This window comes from Muscardinus avellanarius (genome assembly GCF_963383645.1).
Source record: "Muscardinus avellanarius genome assembly, chromosome: 11".
Taxonomy (NCBI): Eukaryota; Metazoa; Chordata; class Mammalia; order Rodentia; family Gliridae; genus Muscardinus; species Muscardinus avellanarius.
In genome coordinates, this window is record NC_137797.1 from 86,621,744 (window position 1) to 86,645,165 (window position 23,422).

A 23,422-nucleotide genomic window follows, 5' to 3' on the forward strand; every position below is an offset into this window, starting at 1 on the left:
TTAGACTCCTATGCCTGCAGGATGTGCCCTTGATGTGTATGAGTTGCTATCATTTTACAGATTGTGGGAAAGTTTGTGTGGTGTTGTCTGCTTAAAGCCCTGATTTAGAAAAAATGCTCTCCTTTCTCATTTTCAGAATGAGTATTTGCTAGGAAAGTAGGAGGAGGTGGATGAGGCCTCCTTAAATAACTGAAGTATACTGTGTTTTTTATGCACTTGCCATAATAGTGCCAAGAATAAATATATCCAGGAGGTCTTCCCCAGAGCCTGCCTATTTGGTTTGATCATAAACCACTAAGTTGCTTGGGGGTGGGATGGAGCAGAATACTCTTCTAATGGTTTTTTTTGTTTTAACCCTCAACAAAGCTTTGTCAATTCCCTTGACTTTACAGACTATTGCCTAGAAGAAAAGATGTTTGGTTTTCACAAGCCAAAGATGTACCGAAGTATAGAGGGCTGCTGTATTTGCAGAGCTAAGTCTTCCAGTTCTCGCTTCACTGACAGTAAACGTTATGAAAAGGACTTCCAGAGCTGTTTTGGGTAAGATCAGTTGATGTTTGTACCATTCTTAGAATGAAAATCAATCATCACATATGGAAAAATTTTTAAGCAAAGAGATTGGGGCACTGTGCTAGTAATCAAAATCATTTATAGTCTAATCTAGGCTATTTAAGGCTTTTGTTCTTAAAATGAATAAAACAGTGCTGACAGCATACTTTTTCCCCCCAGATTATTAGGATTTACCTAATTAATTGTGAAGCCCCTTATGGTTCAAATTAGGAGAACTCTTTTGTTAACTTCAGGATGTATAAAGGGACTTTTAAAGATTATCCTTAAGCCAGGTGTGGTGGTGCACACTTGTAATCCCCGTGCTTGGGAGGCTGAGACAGGAGGATCGCACAGGTTCGAAGCCAGCCTCAGCTACTTAGGCTCTCAGCTACTTGGTGAGGCTGTCAGTAACTTAGTGAGACCCTGTTTCCAAATAAAATATAAAATAGGTCTGGTAGTATAGTCCGGAGGTAGAAAGCCCCTGGGTTCTACCTCCCCCCCAAAAAAAATCCTTACTCTTTCTTATTAATAGTTGTTCTGTAATATTTTTTCTGTACATTCTAAGCAATAGTAATTATATTTTAACCTAATTTGCTGCGAAAGATGATACTAAGACTTAACTGTTCTGACTTGAAGTCTGTCAGTGTGTATTGGCTTTTATTTCTTAATTTTGTTCCTCTTTTTGCTCTTGGCAATAAAACTTTAATTAGAGTGACCTACTCCTCCCTCCTAAGCTACAATCACATTCTTATTTTTATTTATTTGAAGCAGGGTCTTGGTAGGTTAATGAGAATTTATTTCACCCCAAGTACTGAGATTATAGGCTTGTGTCACCACACCCAGCTAGATAGAATTTATTTCCAACATATATTAGGTAAAATAAAATGTTTTAATATTGAACTATTTCCCATATTACAGCTCTTTTTGTTTTTGTGATACTGGGAATCTTACTTAGGACTTCTGCATGTGCTCTACCAGTGAGCTGCATCTTCAACTCTAAATTTTATTCTGAGATATGGTCTTTCCAAGTTGCTCAGGCTGGCCTTGAGTTTAACAGTTTTCTTGCCTTAGACTCCCCAGGCACTGCAATTATATGTATATATCACCATGCTCAGCTTAACTACTGTCTATTTACTTATTTATTTAGGTGCTAGGGATGGAATTCAGAGGCATTCTACCTGCAAGCTACACCCCCAGCCCCATTTTTTATTCTTTATTTTGAAACAGGGTCTCGCTTAGTTGCAGAGGGCCTCACTGAGTAGCTGGGGCTGGCCACAAACCTGTGATCCTCCTCTCTCAACCTCCCAAGTACTTTACACGTATGTGCCACCACACCCAGATTTAAAATCACTTTAAAAATTAAAACATCTGGACATGGTGGTGCACACTTGTAATCCCAGTTTGTAATCCCTCTTGAGACAGGAGGATAATGTTGACAAGACAGCCTCAGCTACTACTTAGGCCCTTTGTAATTCAGTGAGACCATTTAAAAAATAAAGAATAGCTGGGCGAGGTGGCGCACACTTGTAATCCCCGAGTTTGGGAGGCAGAGACAGGAGGATCACAAAGGTTCAAAGCCAGCCTTGCGGGCTTAAGAGACCCTGTTTCCAAATTTAAAAAATATATATATATATTTTAAAATATATATTTTAATAAATATAATATAATATTATATTATATAATATATATAATATTATATATATTATATATATTATTATGTTTAGGTAACAGAGGTACTGGAATAAAAGACAAACTTTAAGGTCAGGAGTTCACCCATGCAGCTGTATCTGTAAAGTGTGACCCCATACTCTAGGTTCTTTGTGATAGAATGGGGAGGAATATTTAATATTTTCTAATATATATATTATATATATAATATATAATATATATATAATATAATAATATAATATAAATAAAAATATATTATATATATATATAATAGGTCTGGGAGTGTAGCCCGGAGGTAGAAGGGTTTCCAGGAACCCCAGTACCACAAAAAAATAAAAATAAAAACAAATAAAAAATAGGGTGGGGAATGTAGCTCAGAGGTAGAGTCCTCACTATCGCAAAAAAAAAAAAAAAAAACCTCTGTTGTCTTGTTTGTTGTAAAACTGGAATATCATGGCACATTAAAATACTTAAAAGGTGCCGGGCGTGGTGGCGCATGCTCCTAGTGTTTGGGAGGCTGAGACAGGAGGATCACACAGGTTCAAAGCCAGCCTGAGCTACTTAGTGAGACTCTCAGCAGCTTAGTGAGACCCTGTTTCCAAATAAAGTATAAAAAATTAGGTCTGGGAGTATATCCTGGAGGTAGGAAAACTCCTGGGTTCCACCCTCAGTACCACAAACAACAACAAAAAATACAAGGTGGTATTTTGTTGCATAATGACATTTCTACATATTTCAACATGATTTATTTTGTTGTTGTATGGAGGGTTGAACTGAAAGGGGGGCTATATCCCAGCCCTTTTTATTCTTCGTTTTGAAACGGGGTCTTGTGAAATTGCTGAGGCTGACCCTTGAAATCTGCACTCCTCCTGTCTTAGCTTTATAAGTACTGGGATTATATACAGGTACGCACCACCATGCCTGGCTTCAAGAAAGATTAGTTAGCACTATTTAAAACCATCGTGCCTAGGTCCTAAGTTTTACTTAGGGTTTTTTTGTCTGTTTGTTTGTGTGGTTTTGGGGATTGAATCCAGGGGCATTCTACCTCTCCTTCACCCCCCCCCCCTTTGGAAACAAGGTTTCACTAGGTTAATGAGAGTTTTACTATTTCCTGAGACTGTCCTCAAACCTGAGAGCCTCCTATCTTAGCCTCTCAAGTGGGATTGCAAGCATGGACCACTGTACTTGGTTTGTTACTTAATTTTTTTGGTAGCGATGGGGATTGAACCTGGAGGCATTCTACCTCTGAGCTACACCCTCAGCCCTCCTTTATTTTTATTTAGAAACAGGATCTCACTAGGTTGAGAGTCTCACTACTTGCTGAGACTGTCCTTGAACCTGTGTCAGCCTCTGTCAACCTCTTAAGTACTGAGATTCCAAGCGTGTATCACTATGCCCAGTTTACTGTTGTTTAATTTAAAAACATTTTAGGCAGGTGAGGTGGCGCACACCTGTGATCCTAGTATTGTGAGGCTGAGTCAGGAGGATCACAAGTTTCAGGACAGCCTTAGCACTCAGTCTGAAGAGTGAGACTCAGTAACCCAGCGAGACTCTGTTTAAAAATAAAAAGTAAAGCTGGAGTTGTAGCTTGGAGTTGTTTAAACCCAGGGCTTTGCCGGGCATGGTGGAGCATGCTTATAATCCCTGAGCTTGGGAGGTGGAGACAGGAGGATTGTACAGGTTCGAAGTCAGCCACGCTGGCTTAAGAGACCCTGTTTCCTAGTAAAAATATAAAAATGGGTCTGAGAGTGTAGCCTGGAGATAGAAGGGTTTCCAGGAACCCCAGTACCACCAAAAAAACAAACAAACAAAAACAAAACAACAACAAAAAACAGGGCTTTAATCCCCAGTACCACACACAAATTATTTAAATTATTTTATTGATTATTTGTCTTTATTTTTTTAAAACTACCAAATTGCAGTATATAGAATTGATTCATGGCTCTAGAAGCTAATTATGTTTCTGAATTATACTATAGAAACTGTGGAGCTAGATCATTTCCTATGATTAGAAATTGCATCGATAAATCATAAATGAATATTTTCTTATCAGGAAAAATCTTGTGTGAATTGTTTAAGGTAAAGGAAGCTGATAAAGTTTTGATCATTTTCTTATTAGGTTGCATGAGACTCGTTCAGGAGACATCTGCAATGCCTGTGTTCTGCTTGTGAAAAGATGGAAGAAGTTGCCAGCAGGATCAAAAAAAAACTGGAATCATGTTAGTTCATAGTTCATTCTCAAGTATAATTTTGTATTTTAAGTAACATTACTTTTTCCCTAATTTAGGAGATAATACGTCACTAGGGTTGGAGAAGTCTAAAGAATAAAGAAAAATACTTTCTGCTGCTCAGCTGTAATCACGTAACTTATGGCATGTCTGTAATAGAGTAGCCTGGTATGGCATTTCTGAAGACTGTATCCAAAACCCCCCACTTTTGGAGATTCACACATTTTAAAATAGGCTTAACCTGGTAATTCCCAGAGTTAATAGACATGGATCTTTTTCTCATCTTTTAGAATAACATGTTTCTTTGAACTCAGGTTGGTACTAATGAACTGTGTAGGTTTTAGAATCTAACCTGGCTTTGAATATGGGAAAACACTTAGTAGTTATGGACTCTGGGCAGGTTACATTTATTTATGAAGAGCAAACGTAATAATTATTCCACAGAGCTGAAGGGGATGGTATATATAAAGTAAAACATAATAACTCGATTAGGTAGAAGCTCAATTAGGTAAAAACTGTTCTATTTTTAAATCTACTTGAGTTCAAACTGGCAATGTAAATTCAGCTAGATCAACCTTCCCATATCACTAGAATAGAATATATTTTGGTACTAGGTATTGAAACCAGTGGTATTCTGCCTCTGAGCTACATCCCAGCCCCTTTAGTTTACAACATGATGTTGCTAAGTTGCTGAGGCTGACCTCAAACCTCTGTTTCAGCCTCCCAAGAACTGGGATTACTGGCATATGCTATCATATGCTATCATACCCATATTTATTTTGAAACGGGTCACTTAAGTTACTGCATGCTGGGCTTGTACCTATGACCCTCCTGTCTTGGTGCACACGTGCACCGCTGTGCCAGGCCTGGTTGGGAGTGTTAAATTACCATTTACACTTTAGGCTTCTTCAGATCTTTTATTTTAGCTTATCTAGAGATCAAAATTGTGGATTTTGATGACAGTCTTCCTCTTCAAATAGAAAACTACAAATAGTAAATGTGAATAAACATAAGAAATAAGGCCACACAGAGCTAGATCAATGGCCAGGCTAAATAGTGGGAGAACATGCTACTGCAATTGCATAATTGACCTCAAGGGATAAGTGATATAGTAAAAAGAGTATAAAAAATAGTTCTGAAGACATTGTTTTCAGTCTTGTCCTCTTCCCTTAACCACCACAATTATTTTCTAGCTTAGTTAAATAAGGCAGAATGCATAATTTGTTTTTGCCCTAATATCCTTCAGTCTAAAATTAGAGTAACAGAAAACTAACTTTCCTATTGCTTTGTGGTAAAATCAAATGTATGTGTATGTGAAAAGCCAGGTGTGGTGGTACATGCCTATAATCCCAGTCCTTGAAAGGCTGAGTCAGGTGGATGGCAGCTTCATAGCCAGCCTCAGCAACTTAATGAGGCTCTGTTAAAAAAAAAAAGCTGTGTGTGTGTGTGTGGGGGGCTCCTGGGTTCCATCCTCAGTACCAAAAAAGAGGAAAACAACAAAAATATATGAGAGCTGTTTGTAAATTGCTGCACATCATCCTGGAGAAGAGTTATTACTTGTCAGGCTTGATTGTCTTAACCTAGTTGGGCCATCCAACAATGATTATCCATAATATAAATCTATTTATTATTTTCCTCAACAGACTCCTGCTATTAATAATTTTTAAAAAATCAACCAGTAGATAAAGTAGTATTTATTTTTTATATTATGATAAGAGGTACACAGGAACCCTCACTATTTGAGTATAAAAATGGTTTGAATCAAAGGAATACATTAAGAAATGCATCGTTTCTTAAATAACATTAAATATTCAATGTTTTCTTCCAGGTGGTAGATGCAAGGGCAGGACCTAGTCTAAAGACTACATTGAAACCAAAGAAAGTGAAAACTCTCTCTGGAAACAGGATAAAAAGCAACCAGATCAGTAAACTGCAGAAGGAATTTAAACGTCACAGTAAGTTTGATAGGGACTTCACTATGTGGTTCTTCAGTTTTTATTTTTGGTTGAGGGTGGCCTATGGTACTTAAACATTCCTCTACACCATTGCTTTTTTTTTTTTTTTAACAAGAGCATTGGAAGACAGTGTTGACATGATAAATATGTTATTTTCATTAAATCTTAGAGCTCTGATTTTTTTAAAATTTATTTTTATTGGTGCATTGTAATCATACATCACATTTGAATACAAGACTTGAGAGGATATACAAGCACACATCATCCAATTAGCCCTCATCCAGTCCCCATCCTATTCCCTCCCCCTCTCTCGATCCCATGCTTGTTTGGTGATTAACTTTGATACATATGTTTATGTACCTCCTGCTTTTTAAAGAGGCTTCATCCTCCTCTTTTCCATACCCTCTGATTGGTCACCCTAATTGCTTCACTATAGGGCCCTTTCTATAGCTCGACCACTTCCTGTTGCCCCTTTCCTCCTAGTTATTGCTGATTAGGGGAAGCATCTGGTTTTAATTTTCTGCGATGTTTCTCTGTGCATGCCGCGTTGAAAATACCGATCCCACTCTTGACAGCCCCAGTTGTAGCCTGGCTACCCGGTAGACTGATCCAGACCTCGCTGGCTCAAGCAGCGGCCTTGCCTCATGGGAGGCCCCGATTCTGGTTTCGCTGGCCCCGACACTGGCCTAACCCCTCAGCTGGCTCCGATCCTGGCCTCAGAGGCCCCAACACTGGCCTTCCTCACGGCAAGCTCCAATGCTAGCTGATGGCCCTGGCATCTGCCTAACCCCTCTGCAGGCTCTGATCCAGGCCTCAGAGGCCTCAGTAGCAGCCTTGCTTCATGGAAGGCTCCGATGCCGGCCGCTGGCCCCAGCACTGGCCTAACCCCATGGCAGACTCCGATCCTGTTCACCGAGACCCCGGCACCGACCTTGCCTCGTGGCAGGCTCCGATCCCGGCCTCACTGGCCCCAGCACCGGCCTAACCCCTTGGCAGGCTCCGATCCCGGCCTCAGAGGCCCCAACACTGGCTTTCCTCACGGCAAGCTCCGATGCCGGCTGCTGGCCCCGGCAGCAGCCTAACCCCCCGGCAGGCTCCGATCCCGGCCTCGGAGGCCTCAGTAGCGGCCTTGCCTCATGGAAGGCTCTGATGCCAGCCACTGGTCCCGGCACTGGCCTAACCCCTCGGCAGACTTCAGTGCCGGCCTTGCTAAGAGCTCTGATTTTGTCATCATAAAAATACTTTGTTTGTGGTACTGGGAATTGAACCTAGAGGCATTCTACCTCCAAACTACATCCCCAGATTGATTTTATTTCTTATTTGGAAGCAAGGTTTTAATAGGTTGCTGAGAACCTCACTAGATTGCTGAGGCTCTCCTTGAACCTGTGATCCTCTAGTCTTAGCCTCCCTAGTACTAGGATTAAAAGCATATGCCACCATACCTGGCTGGCTGTACTTATTGATTTATTTATTTACTTACTTACTTACTTACTTATTTATTTATTTAGTGGTACTGGGATTGAACCCAGAGACATCCTACCTCTGAGCTACACCCCTAGCCTGATTTTTTATTTTTTATTTTGAAACAGCGTCACATGTTTTTATGGAGGACCTCACAAGTTACTGAGGCTGGCCATGAACCTTTGATCCAAATAGATGAGGAGTAAATTTTCTGCTTTCAGAGCTTTCTAAGACTTGTGGATAGAGACTGTGGACTTAGAGCTTTCAGGATTTAAAAAAGAAAAAAATCTACAGGACTCTGTTAAAACTAAATGCTATCAGTTCAGTCAAGACAAATGACCATGCTTTTTGTATGTATGTGTGTCTGTTGGTGTGGGTGGGTGGTGGGTACTGTGGATGTTCTACCTCTTGAGCTACACTCCCAGCCCTATTTTTCCCCCCAGCCTTCTGCGACTCTCAGGTGCCCAGCTAAGCTTATTTTAGAATAATGTTTAAAAAAAAATAAAGTTTACTGGCTGGGCAGAGTGGGGAGTGAAGCTAGAGCTCATCTTTTGAGCATTTTGATACACTTTACATACATAATTATCTCAATTATTTCCACTTTAGAGCTTAGGAAGGAAGCACAGAGATGTTGTTTAGCCTTGACCTAGATCAGTTAGTAGATGGTAGAGATGAATTGACTGTAGCTTTGTTTAGCTTCATAGCTGTATATTCTTTCTATAATACCATTCTGCTTTACTGGTTAGTATAACCAATGCTCCAGGACTTGGTTTTTTACAGCTCTGGTATTAACTTTGCACTCAGATAAATAGTGTCAAAGAAACCACCCATAGCTAGTCTGATGAGATATTAATATATGGTGAAAACATTTTCATACATTTATACTAAAGTATTTAGTAATATAAGTGTGTGTGTGGGGGGGGTTACTGGGGATTGAACCCAGGGACAGTCTACCTCCAGGCTATATCCTGAGTCCTATTTTTATTCTTAATTTTGAAAGAGCTTCCCAAGTACTGGGATTACAAGCATGTGCCACCATGTCCGGCTTGTATGCATTTCAATTATACATGATGCTTTCTAACAATTTTTACCTGCACACATACCCCCACCAAAGTAACTCTTTTCTCCATTCTAATAGATTGTGTGTGTGTGTGTGTGTGTGTGTGTGTGTGTGTTACTGGAGATTGAACCCAAAGGCATTTTGTCCCGGAGCCACACCCCCAGCCCTATTTTATGTTTTATTTGGAAATAAGAGCTCTTACTGAGTTGTAGGGACCTCATGAGATTGCTGATGCGATCCTCCTGCCTCACTCAGCCTCCCAAGTACTGGGATTACTGATGTGCACCACCACTTATGGCTTCTCACTAGATACATTAACAAACACTTGGGAAATAGTAACAATCTTCTGTCACTTAAAGGTAGGAATTAATTATTCAGATTTGTATTCTTAGCTTTTCCCATTAGTTATAGAGAAAAAGATGTAACTTTTGCTTTACCTAAGGGAAATATGTCCAGTATACTTTTTGAATTCCATGATAAAGTTGTGCTTATAGTGGTTGAAGACTGAAAATAAGTAATTGATAAGGTGTATGAATTTTGGCAGCTCAGACTGAAACAGGGTTTCCCCAGGTGCATTGTGAATTGCTAACTAGCACCTGTGTACATCATAAGTTTTGAAATATTTGCATTTCTGTATATTACCTGGGAAGTAAGTCTCCCTCCCCCTGGTTGTTTCTGTTTCTGTGCATCTTGTACATACCTGGCCTGTATCATCTTGTTGAAACATTGTTTTATGGTGTGTTAGAAAGGAATTAGCCCTTGAGCCTGAGGGTTGGGTTGAATTGCAGTTCTCTGCACAAATAGATTTGACTCAGGTGTCACTTGACCTTTAACCACAATTTCCTAATTGGAGAAATGGAGATAATCACATAAAACAGGGTTTTGTAAAACACAAAAACGTTAGTTTTTCTTTTTATGTCATCCTCGCCAAAATTTATAGTGATTTTAGTTAATAGAATTAATGTTGAAAATCTCTAGAAAGTATTGAAAGTCTTAAGAGTTCCGCAGCACATGATGGTTTGTGCATCCATCACTTGCCTTATTGTCTTTACCTAACTTACTTTTTTTTTGCTGTACTGGGATGGAACCCAGGGGCATTCTACTTCGGTCCTTTTAGTCTTTTTCTTTTTTGAAACAGGGCCTCACTGAGTTGCAAATGGCCTCACTAAGTAGCAGAGGCTGTCCATGAACTGAGATCCACCAGTCCTCCTGTTTCCGCCTCCGAAATGCTGGGATTACAAGCATGCATCACCACGCCCAGCCATCTTATTACTTTTATTCAGACAGAGTTTTACTATATTGCACAGGTTGGCCTTGAACTCAAGAGCCAATCAGCCTGCCACAGACTCCCAAGCAGCTGGGACTGCACAGGCACATGCCACTGTGCCTAGCTAACTTCATGCAATCAATCATTTCTCTGTACCTTTCCAAATCCTACTGGATCTTTAGGATTGACTATTTATTTATTTATTTATTTATTTATTTATTTATTTATTTATTGCCATACTAGATTGAACCCAGGGGCATTCTACCTCTGAGAAACACCCCCAACCCTAATTTTTTCTTTCTTCTTCTTTTTATTTATTTATTTATTTATTTATTGGCACTGGGGGTGGAACCCAGGGGCTTTTCTACCACCAGGCTATACTTCCAGACCTATTTTATCCTTTATTTGGAAACAGGGTCTCACTAAGTTGCTGAGAGCCTCACTCTGTAGCTGAGGCTGGCTTTGAACCTGTGCGGTCATCATGTCTCAGCCTCCCAAGCACTAGGATTACAAGTGTGCACCACCATGCCTGGCTCTTTATTTTTTTCACGGTACTGGGAATTGAACCCAGGGGCGTTCTACCTCCAAGCTATGCCCACACCCCCTTTTTTTTTTAAATTCTTTATTTTGAAACAGGGTCTCACTGAATTGCAGATGATCTCACTTAAGTAGCTGAGGCTAGTTTTGAACATGCAATCCTCCTGTCTCAGCCCCCCAAGTACTGGCATTACAAGCGTGTGCCACCACGCCTGGCTCTTCTTTATTTTTAAACAGAGTTTCACTGAGTTGCAAAGGGCCTAAGTAGCTGAGGCTGTCTTCAAATCATGATCCTCCTGTCTCAGCCTTCCAAATGCTGGGATTAGAAACATGTGCCACCATGCCCAGCTCCTATTTTTTATTTATTTTGAAACAGGGTCCCACTAAATTGTGGAGGACCTCACTAAGTAGCTGAGGCTGTCCACGAACCGACGTGCTCCTGTCTCAGCCTCCCAAATGCTGGCATTACAAGTGTGCACCACCACACCTGACACCCCCGACCTATTTTATTTTGAAATAGGGTCTCACTAAGTTGCTGAGAACCTCACTAAGTAACTGGGGCTGGCTTTGAACCTGTGCAGTCCTTCTGTCTCAGCCTCCCAAGTACTGGTATTACAAGTATGTACCACCATTCCCGGCCAGTCCTTTGTTTTAACTGGCCTTTTTTGAACACCTCCGCCCTCAGAAAGGGAGAAGGGTGCTATCATTGTGTTAGAAGTTTGATTGCCTTCTGAAGTGAGGGCAAGGGTCCTTATTACTAGTGTGGTAAAGTTAGGTTTCTACATAAGGAGGGTGGCGCTGTTCTTGTTGGGCCATGGCTAAAGTCCTGGCTTTTCACTGACTTCTGACACAATCCTGGTAGAAGTATTGGATGTCTCAAAACAATTTCATGAGTGGAACTCTAAGCTTCCTACTTGGCCTGGTGGGCAGTGACCACAGTTTTTCTGTAGTTTTGAGGCAAACAAATTTCTGTTGTCTAATATAAGTTAACTGCCTTGCTAGGCTGCCCTTGTCATGGTCCTTTGGCTACAAGAGTAGATTTTTACTGGGGCTTTAGTTTTTGGTCTTCTAAAACTATTGGCATTCTAGGTTCTTTATTGGTGCTTCACCTTCAAGATGAGAAGAAAAAGAAAATAAAGAAAATTTAAGGAACTCACCATAGCCTTCCCTGTACCTGAGTTCCCTACATGGTCATCAGCTTTCAGAGTTTTAGGTTTGTTTAATATGTAACGCACAGGGTTTTTAGTTATGTGAGCAAGACAAATAGGTAAAAATATATCCATTCCATCTTGTTGGAAGCACAAATCTTCATTTAAAAAAAATAAAACACTTTAGTACAAATATCTTCAAATATCAGTAGTACAGAAACTTTTTTTTGTAGTACTTGAGATTGAACCCAGAGGCATTCTACCTCTGAGCTATACTCCCAGCCCTATTTAATTTTAATTTGAAACAGAGTCTCACTAGGTGGATGAGAGTCTCATTATTTTCTGAGGCTGTCCTTGAACCTGTGATCCTCCTGTCTCAGCCTCCCAAGTATGTGCCACCATACCAGGCTGAAAATAAGTTTTGTTTGTTTGTTTTGTGGGTCTGGAGATGGAACCCATAGGCACTTGACCTCCGAGCTATGCCCCCTGCCCTATTTTTTATTTATTTTGAAACAGGGTCTCACTAAGTTGTGAAGGGCCTCACTAAGTAGCTGAGGCTGTCTGTGAACCGTGATCCTCTGGTGTCAGCCTCCCGAATGCTGGGATTACAAGCGTGCACCACCACGCCCGGCTAGTTCTTTTTTCTTTTAACCAGCCCATTCTCATTGTCTTCATCTGTATGTCATATACCCCTGACTTGGAATTTTTTTTTACTTTTTTGATGATGAAAAAGCAATATTCATTCAGAAGAAATAGTACTTCAGATTTTAAATTTAGATTTTTTCCCAAGCTAGCTATATATGGTCTGGTTCTCATGAGGCTCGGCAACCGAAGCCAAGGGCAGCTCTCAGTCAGCCACGTGATTCCAAGGCAGGCAGTAGTCTACAGTGTACTATTGCTAAACGGTATTGTTTGGTACATTAGCTGTATCGAATGCATTTGTTACTTAGTATATACTTGAAGTTGGTTTATTAAGATGTAATACTATAAGAAGTTGAATAATATCTGTAGTTGCAACTAAATATAACCAACACTTTTTTCTACCTTTACTGCAGATTCTGATGCTCACAGCACCACCTCAAGTGCCTCTCCAGCTCAGTCTCCTTGCTACAGCAACCAGTCAGATGATGGCTCAGACACAGAGATGGCTTCTGGCTCAGACAGAGCACCAGTTTTTTCCTTTTTAGATCTTACATACTGGAAAAGGTAAAAGCAGCAGAATATCTCTGATCAGTTACAGGCAGCAGTTTCTCACTCTGTAGCAATTAAGTGGCATTTGACAAACAGCTGGTGGCAGAAAGTTGAGATTTTGTATGTTTATTAAATTTAGAACTAATTTAAAGTGAAAAATATAACAAGGTAACTATATCTTAGGTTCTAACAACTCTACCACTTGGAAAAAAGCATACATGCTACACATGCATTTTTTTCAAATGCTTTGAAAATGTCATTGATAGGCAGGCAAGTTAATAAGGAGTTTTCAGAGGCAGAAGGCTAAGTGAATGGGTGCCCCCAAAGTCCAAAAAGAGGTAGTAGTCTAGGAAATGGAAAGTATTTTAAAGAGAAAGTGGTAAAGGATTTTTTCTAGGTTACAGAAAACAAGTGAAAAGATGATAATTTTACCCATTAGACACATAATAGTGAAACTATAAAATATTAAAAGCTAAAACAGATCTTTAGACAGTGGGAAAAAACATTTTATTTATTTATTTATTTATTTATTTATTTATTTTTGTGGTACTGGGGGTGGAACCCAGAGGCTTTCTACCTCGGGGCTATACTCCCAGCCCTATTTTTATATATTTTTATTTTGAAACAGGGTCTCACTAAGTTGCTGAGAGCCTCACTAAGTAGCTGAGGCTGGCTTCGAACCTGTGCGATCCTCCTTTCTCAGACTCCCAAGCGCGGGGATTACAAGCGTGCGCCACCATGCCCGGCTGCTTTTTATTTTTTTATGTGGCCAAGGGCATGACTCCGAGCTACACCCCCCAGCCCTATTTTTTTTTTTTTTCCCGGGTCTGGGGATGGAACCCAGTCGACCTCCAAGTTACACCCCCTGTCCTATTTTTTATTCTTTGGAAAAAAGGTCTCACTAGGTTTTGGAGGGCAATTCTGCAACTAAGTTGCGGAGACAGCTGAGGCTGTCTGCTGTCTACAAGATGTCCCTCAGGTCTCAGCCTCCCAAATCCTGGGATTACAAGCATGTGCTACCACGCCTTGCTATTCTTCATTTTTGAAACAGGGTCTCACCAAGTTGCCTCAGCAACTTAGATTGTGTTTCAAAACAAAAAAATAAAAAAGGCTGGGGAATATAAGAATCCCAGTACCACACACAAAAAAGATTAGAGTGGTAGAGCCCTTGCCTAGTGTGTTTGAGGTGATGAGTTTGATACTGTGTGTGTGTGTGTGTGTGTGTGTGTGTGTGTGTGTGTGTGTGGTGTGTACGTGCGTGTGCTTGTGCGCATGTGCACGCCTGTCAGGCGAGGGAATAGGAGTCGAAAACAATGTGATAGAAAACCAGTATACAGTAGAGAGACTCAGTGAAGCATAGAATATTTTATTTTATTTTATTTTTATTTTTTGGTGGTACTAGGGATGGAACCCAGGGGCATTCTACCATTGAGCTATATTCCCCACCCAGCCCTATTTTATTGGAATCAGGGTCTCACTAGGTTAATGAGAGTCTCACCACTTGCTGTGAAATAGATTAGGGTTCTTTTTTTTTCTTTCTTTTTTCTTTTTTCGGTCTGGGGGATGGAGCCCAGGGCATTTGACCTCCAAGCTATAACCCCTGTCCTATTTTATATTTTTTATTCTGAAACAGGGTCTCACTAAGTTGCGGAGGGCCTCGCTAAGTAGCTGAGACTGTTTGTGAACCAATCCTCTTGGTCTCAGCTCCCAAATACTGGGATTACAAGTGTGTGCCACCACACCCAGCTGATTAGGGTTCTTTAAAAAAGAGAGAGAGCCGGGCGTGGTGGCGAACACTTGTAATCCCAGTGCTAGGGAGGCAGAGACAGGAGGATCGCGCAGGTTCGAAGCCAGCCACACTGGCTTAAGAGACCCTGTTTCCAAATTTAAAAAAAGTATAAAATAGGTCTGGGAGTATAGCCTGGAGGTAGAAGGGCTTCCAGGAACCCCAGTACCACTAAAAAAAAATAAATAAAATAAATAAATAAATAAATGAGAGATTTCAGGCTGGGTGTGGTGGCACATGCTTGTAAATCTAGTACTCAGGAATTTAAGGCAGGAGATCACAGAGGACATTCTCAGCAAGTAGTGCGACTGTCATCAACCTAGTGAGACCCTGTTTAAAATCAAAGAAAATAGGGCCAGGCGTAGTGGCACACACTTGTAATCCCAGCATGTAATCCCAACATTTGGGAGGCTGAGACAGGAGGATCAGTTTGTGGACAGGCTCAGCTAGTTAGCAAGGCCCTTTGCAACTCAATGAGACCCCATTTCAAAATAACAAATAAGCTGGGCGTGGTGGTGTACTCTTGTAACCTTAGCATTTGGGAGGCTGAGACAGGAGGATCCTGGTTCACAGCCAGCCTCAGCTACTAGTTAGTGAGGCCCTCTGCAAATTCAGTGAGACCCTGTTTCAAAATAAAGAATAAAAAATAGGGCTTGAGTGTAGCTTGGAGGTATAATGCCCCTGGGTTCCATCCCCAGTACCACACAAAATGAATGCATGAATGAAGCAAAGAAAGAAATAGGGTTGGCCTGTAGCTCAGAGGTAGACTTCCCCTGGGTTTAAACCCCCCCCCCCACCTCGTACCACAAAATAGATAAATAAATAAATAAAAATATCTCACAAAAAAATTCCTAGAGAGAAGTAGATCAATAAAAAGATAAACAATACATCTGTAATTTTTGAAAAGAAGAAAAAAATTTTTGGATATAGATGCAGCAGATTTTTACATTTTTACTTTAAAACCAGGGCCCCATTGAGTTGCCCCAGCTAGCTTAACACTTTTTTTTTTTTTTTTCGGGTTTGGGGATGGAACCCAGGGGCATTCAATCTCCGAGCTACACCCCCTACCCTATTTTTTATTCTTTATTTTAAAACCAGGTCTCACTGAGTTACAGAGGGCCTCACTAAATAGCTAAGGCGGTCCACGAACCGCAATCCTCTGGTCTTAGCCTCCTGAATGCTGGGATTACAAGCGTGTGCCACTGCGCCCTGCTAGCTTAGCACTTCTGATATTCTTCCTAAGCTTCCTGAGTAACTAAGATTACAGAAGTGAACACTGTGCCTGGCTAATTAATAGTATCTTAAAATAACAAATCAATTGGGAGAATATAGTAATCAGTTTTACTAGATTCATGAATATAGTAAAATTAAATATTAAGATAATCATATAATAGAATCAGGGTAATTACAGTAAAAACCCCAACATATTTGTGGAATTTGGCAAGTTAAATTTTATATAGCAAAAGAAGCAGAAGAATAAGAAAGATGGGGTTATATTTGCTTAAGGGAAATCAAGACATTACATAGCTATAGTGAAATTGATATGTGTTTTGGGATTAGTAATAGAAAAAATAAATGACTAGAATGATAGTAAATTCTACAAAAAGCCTTTATAGTATATATGGAAACTTGTTATGTGGTACATAAAATGAGGGAAAATGGACTGTTCATAAATGTTGCTAGAATATTATAAGCAACATGGTTACATTGATGTGGAGGAATTGTGCTGAAATCCCTACCTTACACCATATACACACATCAGTTACAAAGAGCATTAAGTAGAAAATTATAACTTTTGGGTAGGAAAGGATTTTGCCATCCCCCACACCCCACCCCCGAAATTGCCTCAGCCTCCCAAGTAGCTGGGATTATAAACATACATCAGTACATCTGGCTTTTTTCACCCTCTTATGGAGTAATTTGATGAATTTTAGTTCATAATTAAGATGTAGTCAAACTTGAGTATCTTCTTTTATGCTTAGTACTTATAAATTAATTCTTGGCCTTGCATGGTGGTACGCACTTGTAATCCCCAATACTTGGAAGGCTGAGGCAGGAGGATCACAGGTTCGTGGACAAACTCAGGTTAGGCCCTCCGCAACTTATTGAAACCATTTAAAAATAAAGAATATAAAATAGGTCTGGAAATGTACCTCGGATGGGTTTCATTCATCACTAGTACCAAAAAAACAAAAAAAGCCACAAACTTCCCTTCCTGGGGATGATGGCATACAGCTTTTAATTTTAGCTACTGGAGAGGTCGATGTAGGAGGATTCCAACTTCAAGTCCAGCTGAGGCAATTTAGCAAGTTCTTGTCTCATAATAAAATAGCATTGGCAAGGGATGTAGCTCGCACTTTACCTGGTTCAGTCCTCAGTACCAGTACCACTTAAAAAAAAAATATCTAACACTTATCTGATAGGATTAATATATGGGATATATAAACATATTCTAAAGCTCGGCGTGGTGGTGCACACCTATAATCTCAGCATTTGGGAGACTGAGACAGGAGGATCGCGGTTCGCGGACAGGTTCAGCTACTTAGGCCCTTCTGCAACTCAGACCATGTTTCAAAATAAAGAATTTAAAAAAAAAATAGAGCTGGGGGTGTAGCTTAGAGGTAAAATGCCCCTGAGTTCCGCCAAAACAAAACATGTTCTATACTGAAAGTAAGGAGGATTGCCATTTGTGGACCACCTCAGCTACTTAGTGAAACCCTTTGCAACTTAGTGAGACCCTGTTTCAAAATAAAGAATAAAAAATAGGGCTGGGGGTATAGCTTGGAGGTAGAATGCCTTTGGGTTCCATCCCCAGTATTGGGGGGAGGGGGATAGGAAAATGCGTAAAAAACTTGATATCGGCCTGGCATGGTGGCACATGCTTGTAATCCCCACACTTGGGAGGCAGAGACAGGAGGATCATACTGGTTCAAAGCCAGCCTCTCTGGCTTAAGAGACCCTGTTTCCAAATAAAAAAAAGTATAAAATAGGCCTGGGAGTGTAGCCCGGAGGTAGAAGGGTTCCATCCCCAGTACCACCAAAAACAAACAAATAAACAAAAACACTTGATATTGCACAAAAGAAGTAGCTCATTAACTCGAAACATGTTCAATTTAATAATCCATGCAATGTTAATTAAATCTTTTTTTACCTGCTAGGTAGGTAAAAACTAGAATCAAATCTATTGCCAAATGTTGGAGAGTCTATGGAGCAATGTGATGCTGGTTATTAGTGTAAATAGTTATAATCATGTTGATTAATAATTAGCATTTTTGTTTGAACTTCAAGATGTTTCCATTCCTATATCCTGGAAAGGTAACCTAGAATAAACCTTTAAGATATGTGCACTGGCATTTATAATAGTGTTTGTAATAGCAAGGATCATTCATCAAAAGAAGAATGAAAGCCAGGCATGGTGGTACACACCTGTAATCCTAGTACTTGGAAGGCAGACACAGGATGATCACAGGTTCATGGCCAGCCTCAGCAACTCAGGGAGGGTCTCTACCTTAGACTGTTGCAAAGTAAAAAATAGAGCTGAGGGATGTTCAGAAGTAGAAAACCCTAGTTCAACTTCCAGTATCATGTGCAAAAAAGAAGAGATCAAATAAATAGAACTATGGTATATTTATGGAGTGGAATGTTATGTAAATTAAAATAAAGCCCTACAACCATGAATCTCAGTTACTCGATGTTGAGCAAAAGGTTGAAGAATAGAGGTGACGCCATATGTGTGTATTTATATAATGAATAAGTAATATATTTATAGATGGAAATGTAAGCCAGGGTCTTTTAAATATCACAAGTTAAGACCAAGGAGTGGCAAGGTGAACATTTGAGGGAGAATAGAAGGTCATCAAAGTCCAGCTTCTGGTCCCATCTAGTCCAGGGAGCTTGTCTGCTAATGGACAATTTCCCCTTAGCATGTACTGTGTGCATGGTTAAGCCAGTCCGAAAGGTCACCTTATCGTGTGGGCTAAGGTGGCCCTCAACAGGAGAGTGATAAACCTAAAATTAATACAGTGGTAGGACCGGAGTGGGTTATACAGGTGGAGGCACAGGACGTAACCTAGTCTCTTTATAATATGTGATAATATATATCATCTGTGTGATCTTGTTTATGGTGGCTGGTTTTTATTTTCTTCTTTCTTTGTAGATTTGTAGATTTGGGGGAGGAAATAGTTACCTTTAAGAGCAGCTTCTAAAAGGGACTGCTGTCTCTCAAAGTACCTTTTTCCTCCCTAACATTTGAGAAAATTCCAGCGTGGTCTTAAAGGGACCTGGTTAATCTTTTTTCCTACTGAATTGGGGTCACTCCAGGAGTCCTTTCAGTGGGAATGTTTTTAAGATCGTAGAAGTAGAACCTTTGGTCATGTTGAAGTAGTTATAATGATAAGTAATTTTTTTGCTTTCTTTTGGGTATTCTACTTTTCTGTTTTATTAATGTATTTTCTCTATTTGTTTGTTTAGACAGAAAATCTGTTGTGGGATCATCTATAAAGGCCGTTTTGGGGAAGTCCTCATCGACACACACCTGTTCAAGCCTTGCTGCAGCAACAAGAAAGCAGCTGCTGAGAAGCCGGAGGAGCAGGCGCGGAGCCTCTGCCCGTCCCCACTCAGGAGTGGAGACTGAGGCTTCTGTAGAAGGCGAACAAAAGCTATTTGAATTTTGAAAAAGACCACAAAGCAACAAACTGACCCTCCTTTTTTAACTTGGATACCTGCTATTCTGCCAAAAGACATTTTTTTAGAATAGTTTTGAATGGATTATTTCCTCCCAGTCCCACAAACTCTGAAGCCAGTGTCTAGCTTACTAAAAGAAAAAAAATGTACATAATATTTAAGATGCTGAGTTTCATAGGAAGGTGAATGCTGCTGTAAAGTGCTCTTTTAAGTCTTTTTAATCCCCTTCTAATGAGTGAAATTAGGGGACTTTCAGGGGACAGCAATGGGATTTGTTGTATGATAAAGCTGTATGTAGTTTTAGTCTTTCTTTATTAAGAAGCAGTGGTTGGGGCATTTTTTAAGATGGCTGGCTACACTTGTTTTCCCTCACAATAGTAAATTTGTCATGGCTCAGTAACATGTCTTGCCCCTAAAGGTAGTTGCTAGTAATTTTGAAATATTAGGGTCTTGCCAAGGTTCTGATGATTCAAACCTGTACTACTGATTATTAAGCAGGACAGACTGAGCCTTCGGGTGCAAATACCTTGAAGGATTAAGTGATTTCTAAAAATACAGAGAGGTAGCTTGACTGTATGTTGCATCCTGTGTCACCTCCCTCCATATTGATGTTTGATAAAGATTTTAATTGTGTGATACTTTTGAAGCAGAGTCACAGCTCCTCCTGAGGAAATGGTAAGTCTGTAGGATAGGTGAGATTCTGTATGAATAGTACCAAAGCATTATCGCCTGGTCGAGAACACGCTCTGTTAGAAATGTTAAGCTACGCGCAGGTCTCAGGATGGCACAGAGCAAAGAGCTTGGGACACATTGCTTAGAGGCTTGCTGCGTGTAAATAATTGCCTTTGTGTTACATGATGCTTGGTGACTTCATTGAAATCTGCACAATTCAGTTTTAGCTCTGGATTACTTCAGTTGACCTTTGTGAAGGTTTTATCTATAGAGTAGGTGTTTGACTTGTTTTAACCTATTAGGGTTTTGGGGTTTTCTCATGCTATTTAAAGTAAAATTTACTAAGAAAAAAGGTGTGCATGATAAGTGGGTTGGTTTTGGTTCAGCTTCTTTTATTTGGCTTTTTGAATGTTGAGATAGGCTGAATGTGCAGCTCTTCAATTCTCAAATCCTGGTTAAAAGCCTCAGGCGTGGTGGTGCAGGCCTGTAATCCCAGTACTTGGGAGTCTGAGACAGGAGGATCGCAGGTTCGAGAACAGTCTCAGCAGTGTAGTAAGATTCTCAACCTAGTGAGACCTTGTTTCAAAAAAAAAGCAAGAAAGGTGAGGGTGTAGCTCAGAGGTGGAATACCCCAGGTTCAACCCCCAGTACCTTAAAAAAAAAGCCTCTCACTTGAACCCAAACCAAAGTTACTTTCATTGCCTCTTTTCTAAAAGTTCAGGAAATGATAGCACCAGTTCAGACTAGATAACGAGAGAGGCGTGTTTGCCGCCTTATAATAACATGACTCAGTGCTTATTTTTAAAACTGGATATTAAAAATTGGATAGTGTCACAGTGAGGAGTGAGCCACTTGTTATGGGCACCCTATAGTTTTATAGTTCTTAATCTAAACTTATTTTATACTTCTTCCTTTTGGGGAAAAACCTGCATGCTACAAGCCACCATATGCACAGACTGCGCAGTGAGTTGGGTCGGCTCTCCCATAGCCTTTGGGGCGCATTGCAAGAGTCCAGCCATTATCACCCTCCAGAGTTATTTTGAAATGGTTTTTTTGTACATTTTGGCTGGAGTATTGGTGGTAGAATATACTATAATATGGATCATCTCTACGTCTGTATTTATTTATTTATTACTAGACCTCAACCACAGTCTTCTTTTCCCCTCCCACCTCTCTTTGCCTGTAGGATGTACTGTATGTAGTCATGCACTTTGTATTAATATATTAGAAATCTACAAATCTGTTTTGTACTTTTTATACTGTTGGATACTTATAATCAAAACTTTTACTAGGGTATTGAATAAATTTAGTCTTATTAGAAAATACAAAGAGCTGTTTTGTGACTTTGTTAATGGTCCTTAAGAAGAATAACTAATGTTTTTGTCCTTCATTTATATTCTGTTTTGTCTCAAGTATTATAACAAGCTATGAGGTGGGAAAGTTTTTTTCTGCTGAGAAATAGACTTCAGACTTTCAAGTAAAAGATATTTTAATTGACACGCAGTAATTAACATAGAGTATAAGAAGGCTTTACCAATGAAGAACAACATGTTTCCAGTACATAATGTCACTGATACAGTTTCATTCTTATCTGTGAGCACTGTAAGAAGCATAATTGAGACTAGAGAAACTAAAAGTTTGAAGGGTAGCTGGGTGTAATAGTGCACATCTGGCAGTCCCAGGACTTGGGATGCTGAGAGGAGATTTACCGGGTCAAGGACAGCCTCAGCTAGTAGTGAGACTCCTCAACTCAGCAAAACCCTGTTTCAAAATAAAAATAAAGTAGGTCTGGGGGTGTGGCTCAGAGGTAGAATGCCCCTGGGTTCAGTCCCCAGTGCTACTGCCCACCCCCAAATAAAAGGAGGGAGCTGGGTGTGGTGGCCCACACTTGTAATTCCAGCATTCGGGAGGCTGAGACCAGAGGGTCACGGTTTGGAGACAGCCTCAGCTACTTATTAGTAAGGCCTTCTGCAACTTAGTGAGACCCTGTTTCAAAATAAAGAATAAAAAATAGGGCAGGGGGTGTAGTTTGGAAGGTCGAATGCCCCTGGGTTCCATCCCTAGACCCACACACAGAAAAAAAAAAGGGTAGGGTAGATTTTGGCATTAGGAGTCAGCCTTGTGATATCAAATTACTAGCTCTGCTCCCTTTAGCATTTTAGTAAAACAGTTTACCAAAAAAAATTTTTCCCCCAGACAGGTCTCCATAAATTGCTGAGGCCGCCTCTAGCTCACAATCTTCCTTTTTCTGCCTATGTAGCTAGGGTTAAAGGTATACCCCACTGTGCCCAGCTTCTTGGCAGAATTACTTAATTCTTCATTTACTTCACAAAATTATGAGGAATCCAAGAGATAAAATGTATATCAAAGGTTTTTTTGTGTGTGTGGTACTGGGGATGGAACCAAAGGGCATTCTACCTCTGAGCTATACCCCTGGCCTATTTTTTATTTATTTTGAAACAGGGTCTCACTAAGTAGTTGAAGCTGTCTGCCCAAACGTGATCCTCCAGTCTCAGCCTCCCAAATGCTGGGATTACAAGCATGCCCCACTGCGCCTGACATGGTTGCCCATGCTTGTAATTCCAGTACTTGGAAAGCTGAGACAGGAGGATCACAGGTTTGTGGCTAGCCTTGTCTACTTAGGCCCTCTGCAACTTAGACCCTGTTTCAAATTAAAGAATAAAAAGTAGGCTGGGGGGTATAGCGTGGAGGTAGAATCCTCCAGGGTTCAGTCTCCAGTATTAGAAAAAAGATTATCTTAGCCTGATGTGGTGGCGCATTCCTGTAATCCCAGTATTTAGGAAGCTGAGATAGGAGGCTTGTTTGAGAACAGTCTCTTTGTGAGACCCTCAGCCATCTTGAGAACCTGTTTCAAAACAAAGTTTTATTACTTGGGAAAGATCAGTCCTGTGGGCCAAGCTTCTCACATACAATTGTTGAGGTTTAATTTTGAGAAGGGGGTGTGGTACTGGGGGTTGAACCCAGGGCCTCACACTTGCTAGACAAATGATCTATCCCCGAACTACCCTTTAGCCCTGTTGAAGTTTCAATTTGCTTTGAAATAATCCAGATGGTTTTGCAGGGACCTACTATGGTACTGTGAAATTATCAAGTTAACTGAATAGTGGAGAGGTGACAGTACTGGTATTATCTGTTGCTGTTTAACAAGTTAGCACCAATCTCTTGGCTTACGTTTCTGACAGGGCAGTTTCCTGGG

General features: G+C 40.4%; 1 protein-coding gene across 1 annotated transcript; it reads left to right on the top strand.

Moving 5' to 3' along the window:
• Window positions 1-397: 397 nt before the first annotated feature.
• On the top strand, window positions 398-19,494 carry SINHCAF (SIN3-HDAC complex associated factor; the record flags this gene model as incomplete). Its single annotated transcript, XM_080704933.1, is given in 6 exon segments — window positions 398-540; window positions 4,337-4,436; window positions 6,274-6,400; window positions 12,929-13,079; window positions 19,321-19,442; window positions 19,445-19,494. Coding segments are annotated over 6 exon segments (678 nt in total). The 5' UTR covers window positions 398-412.
• Window positions 19,495-23,422: the final 3,928 nt, after the last annotated feature.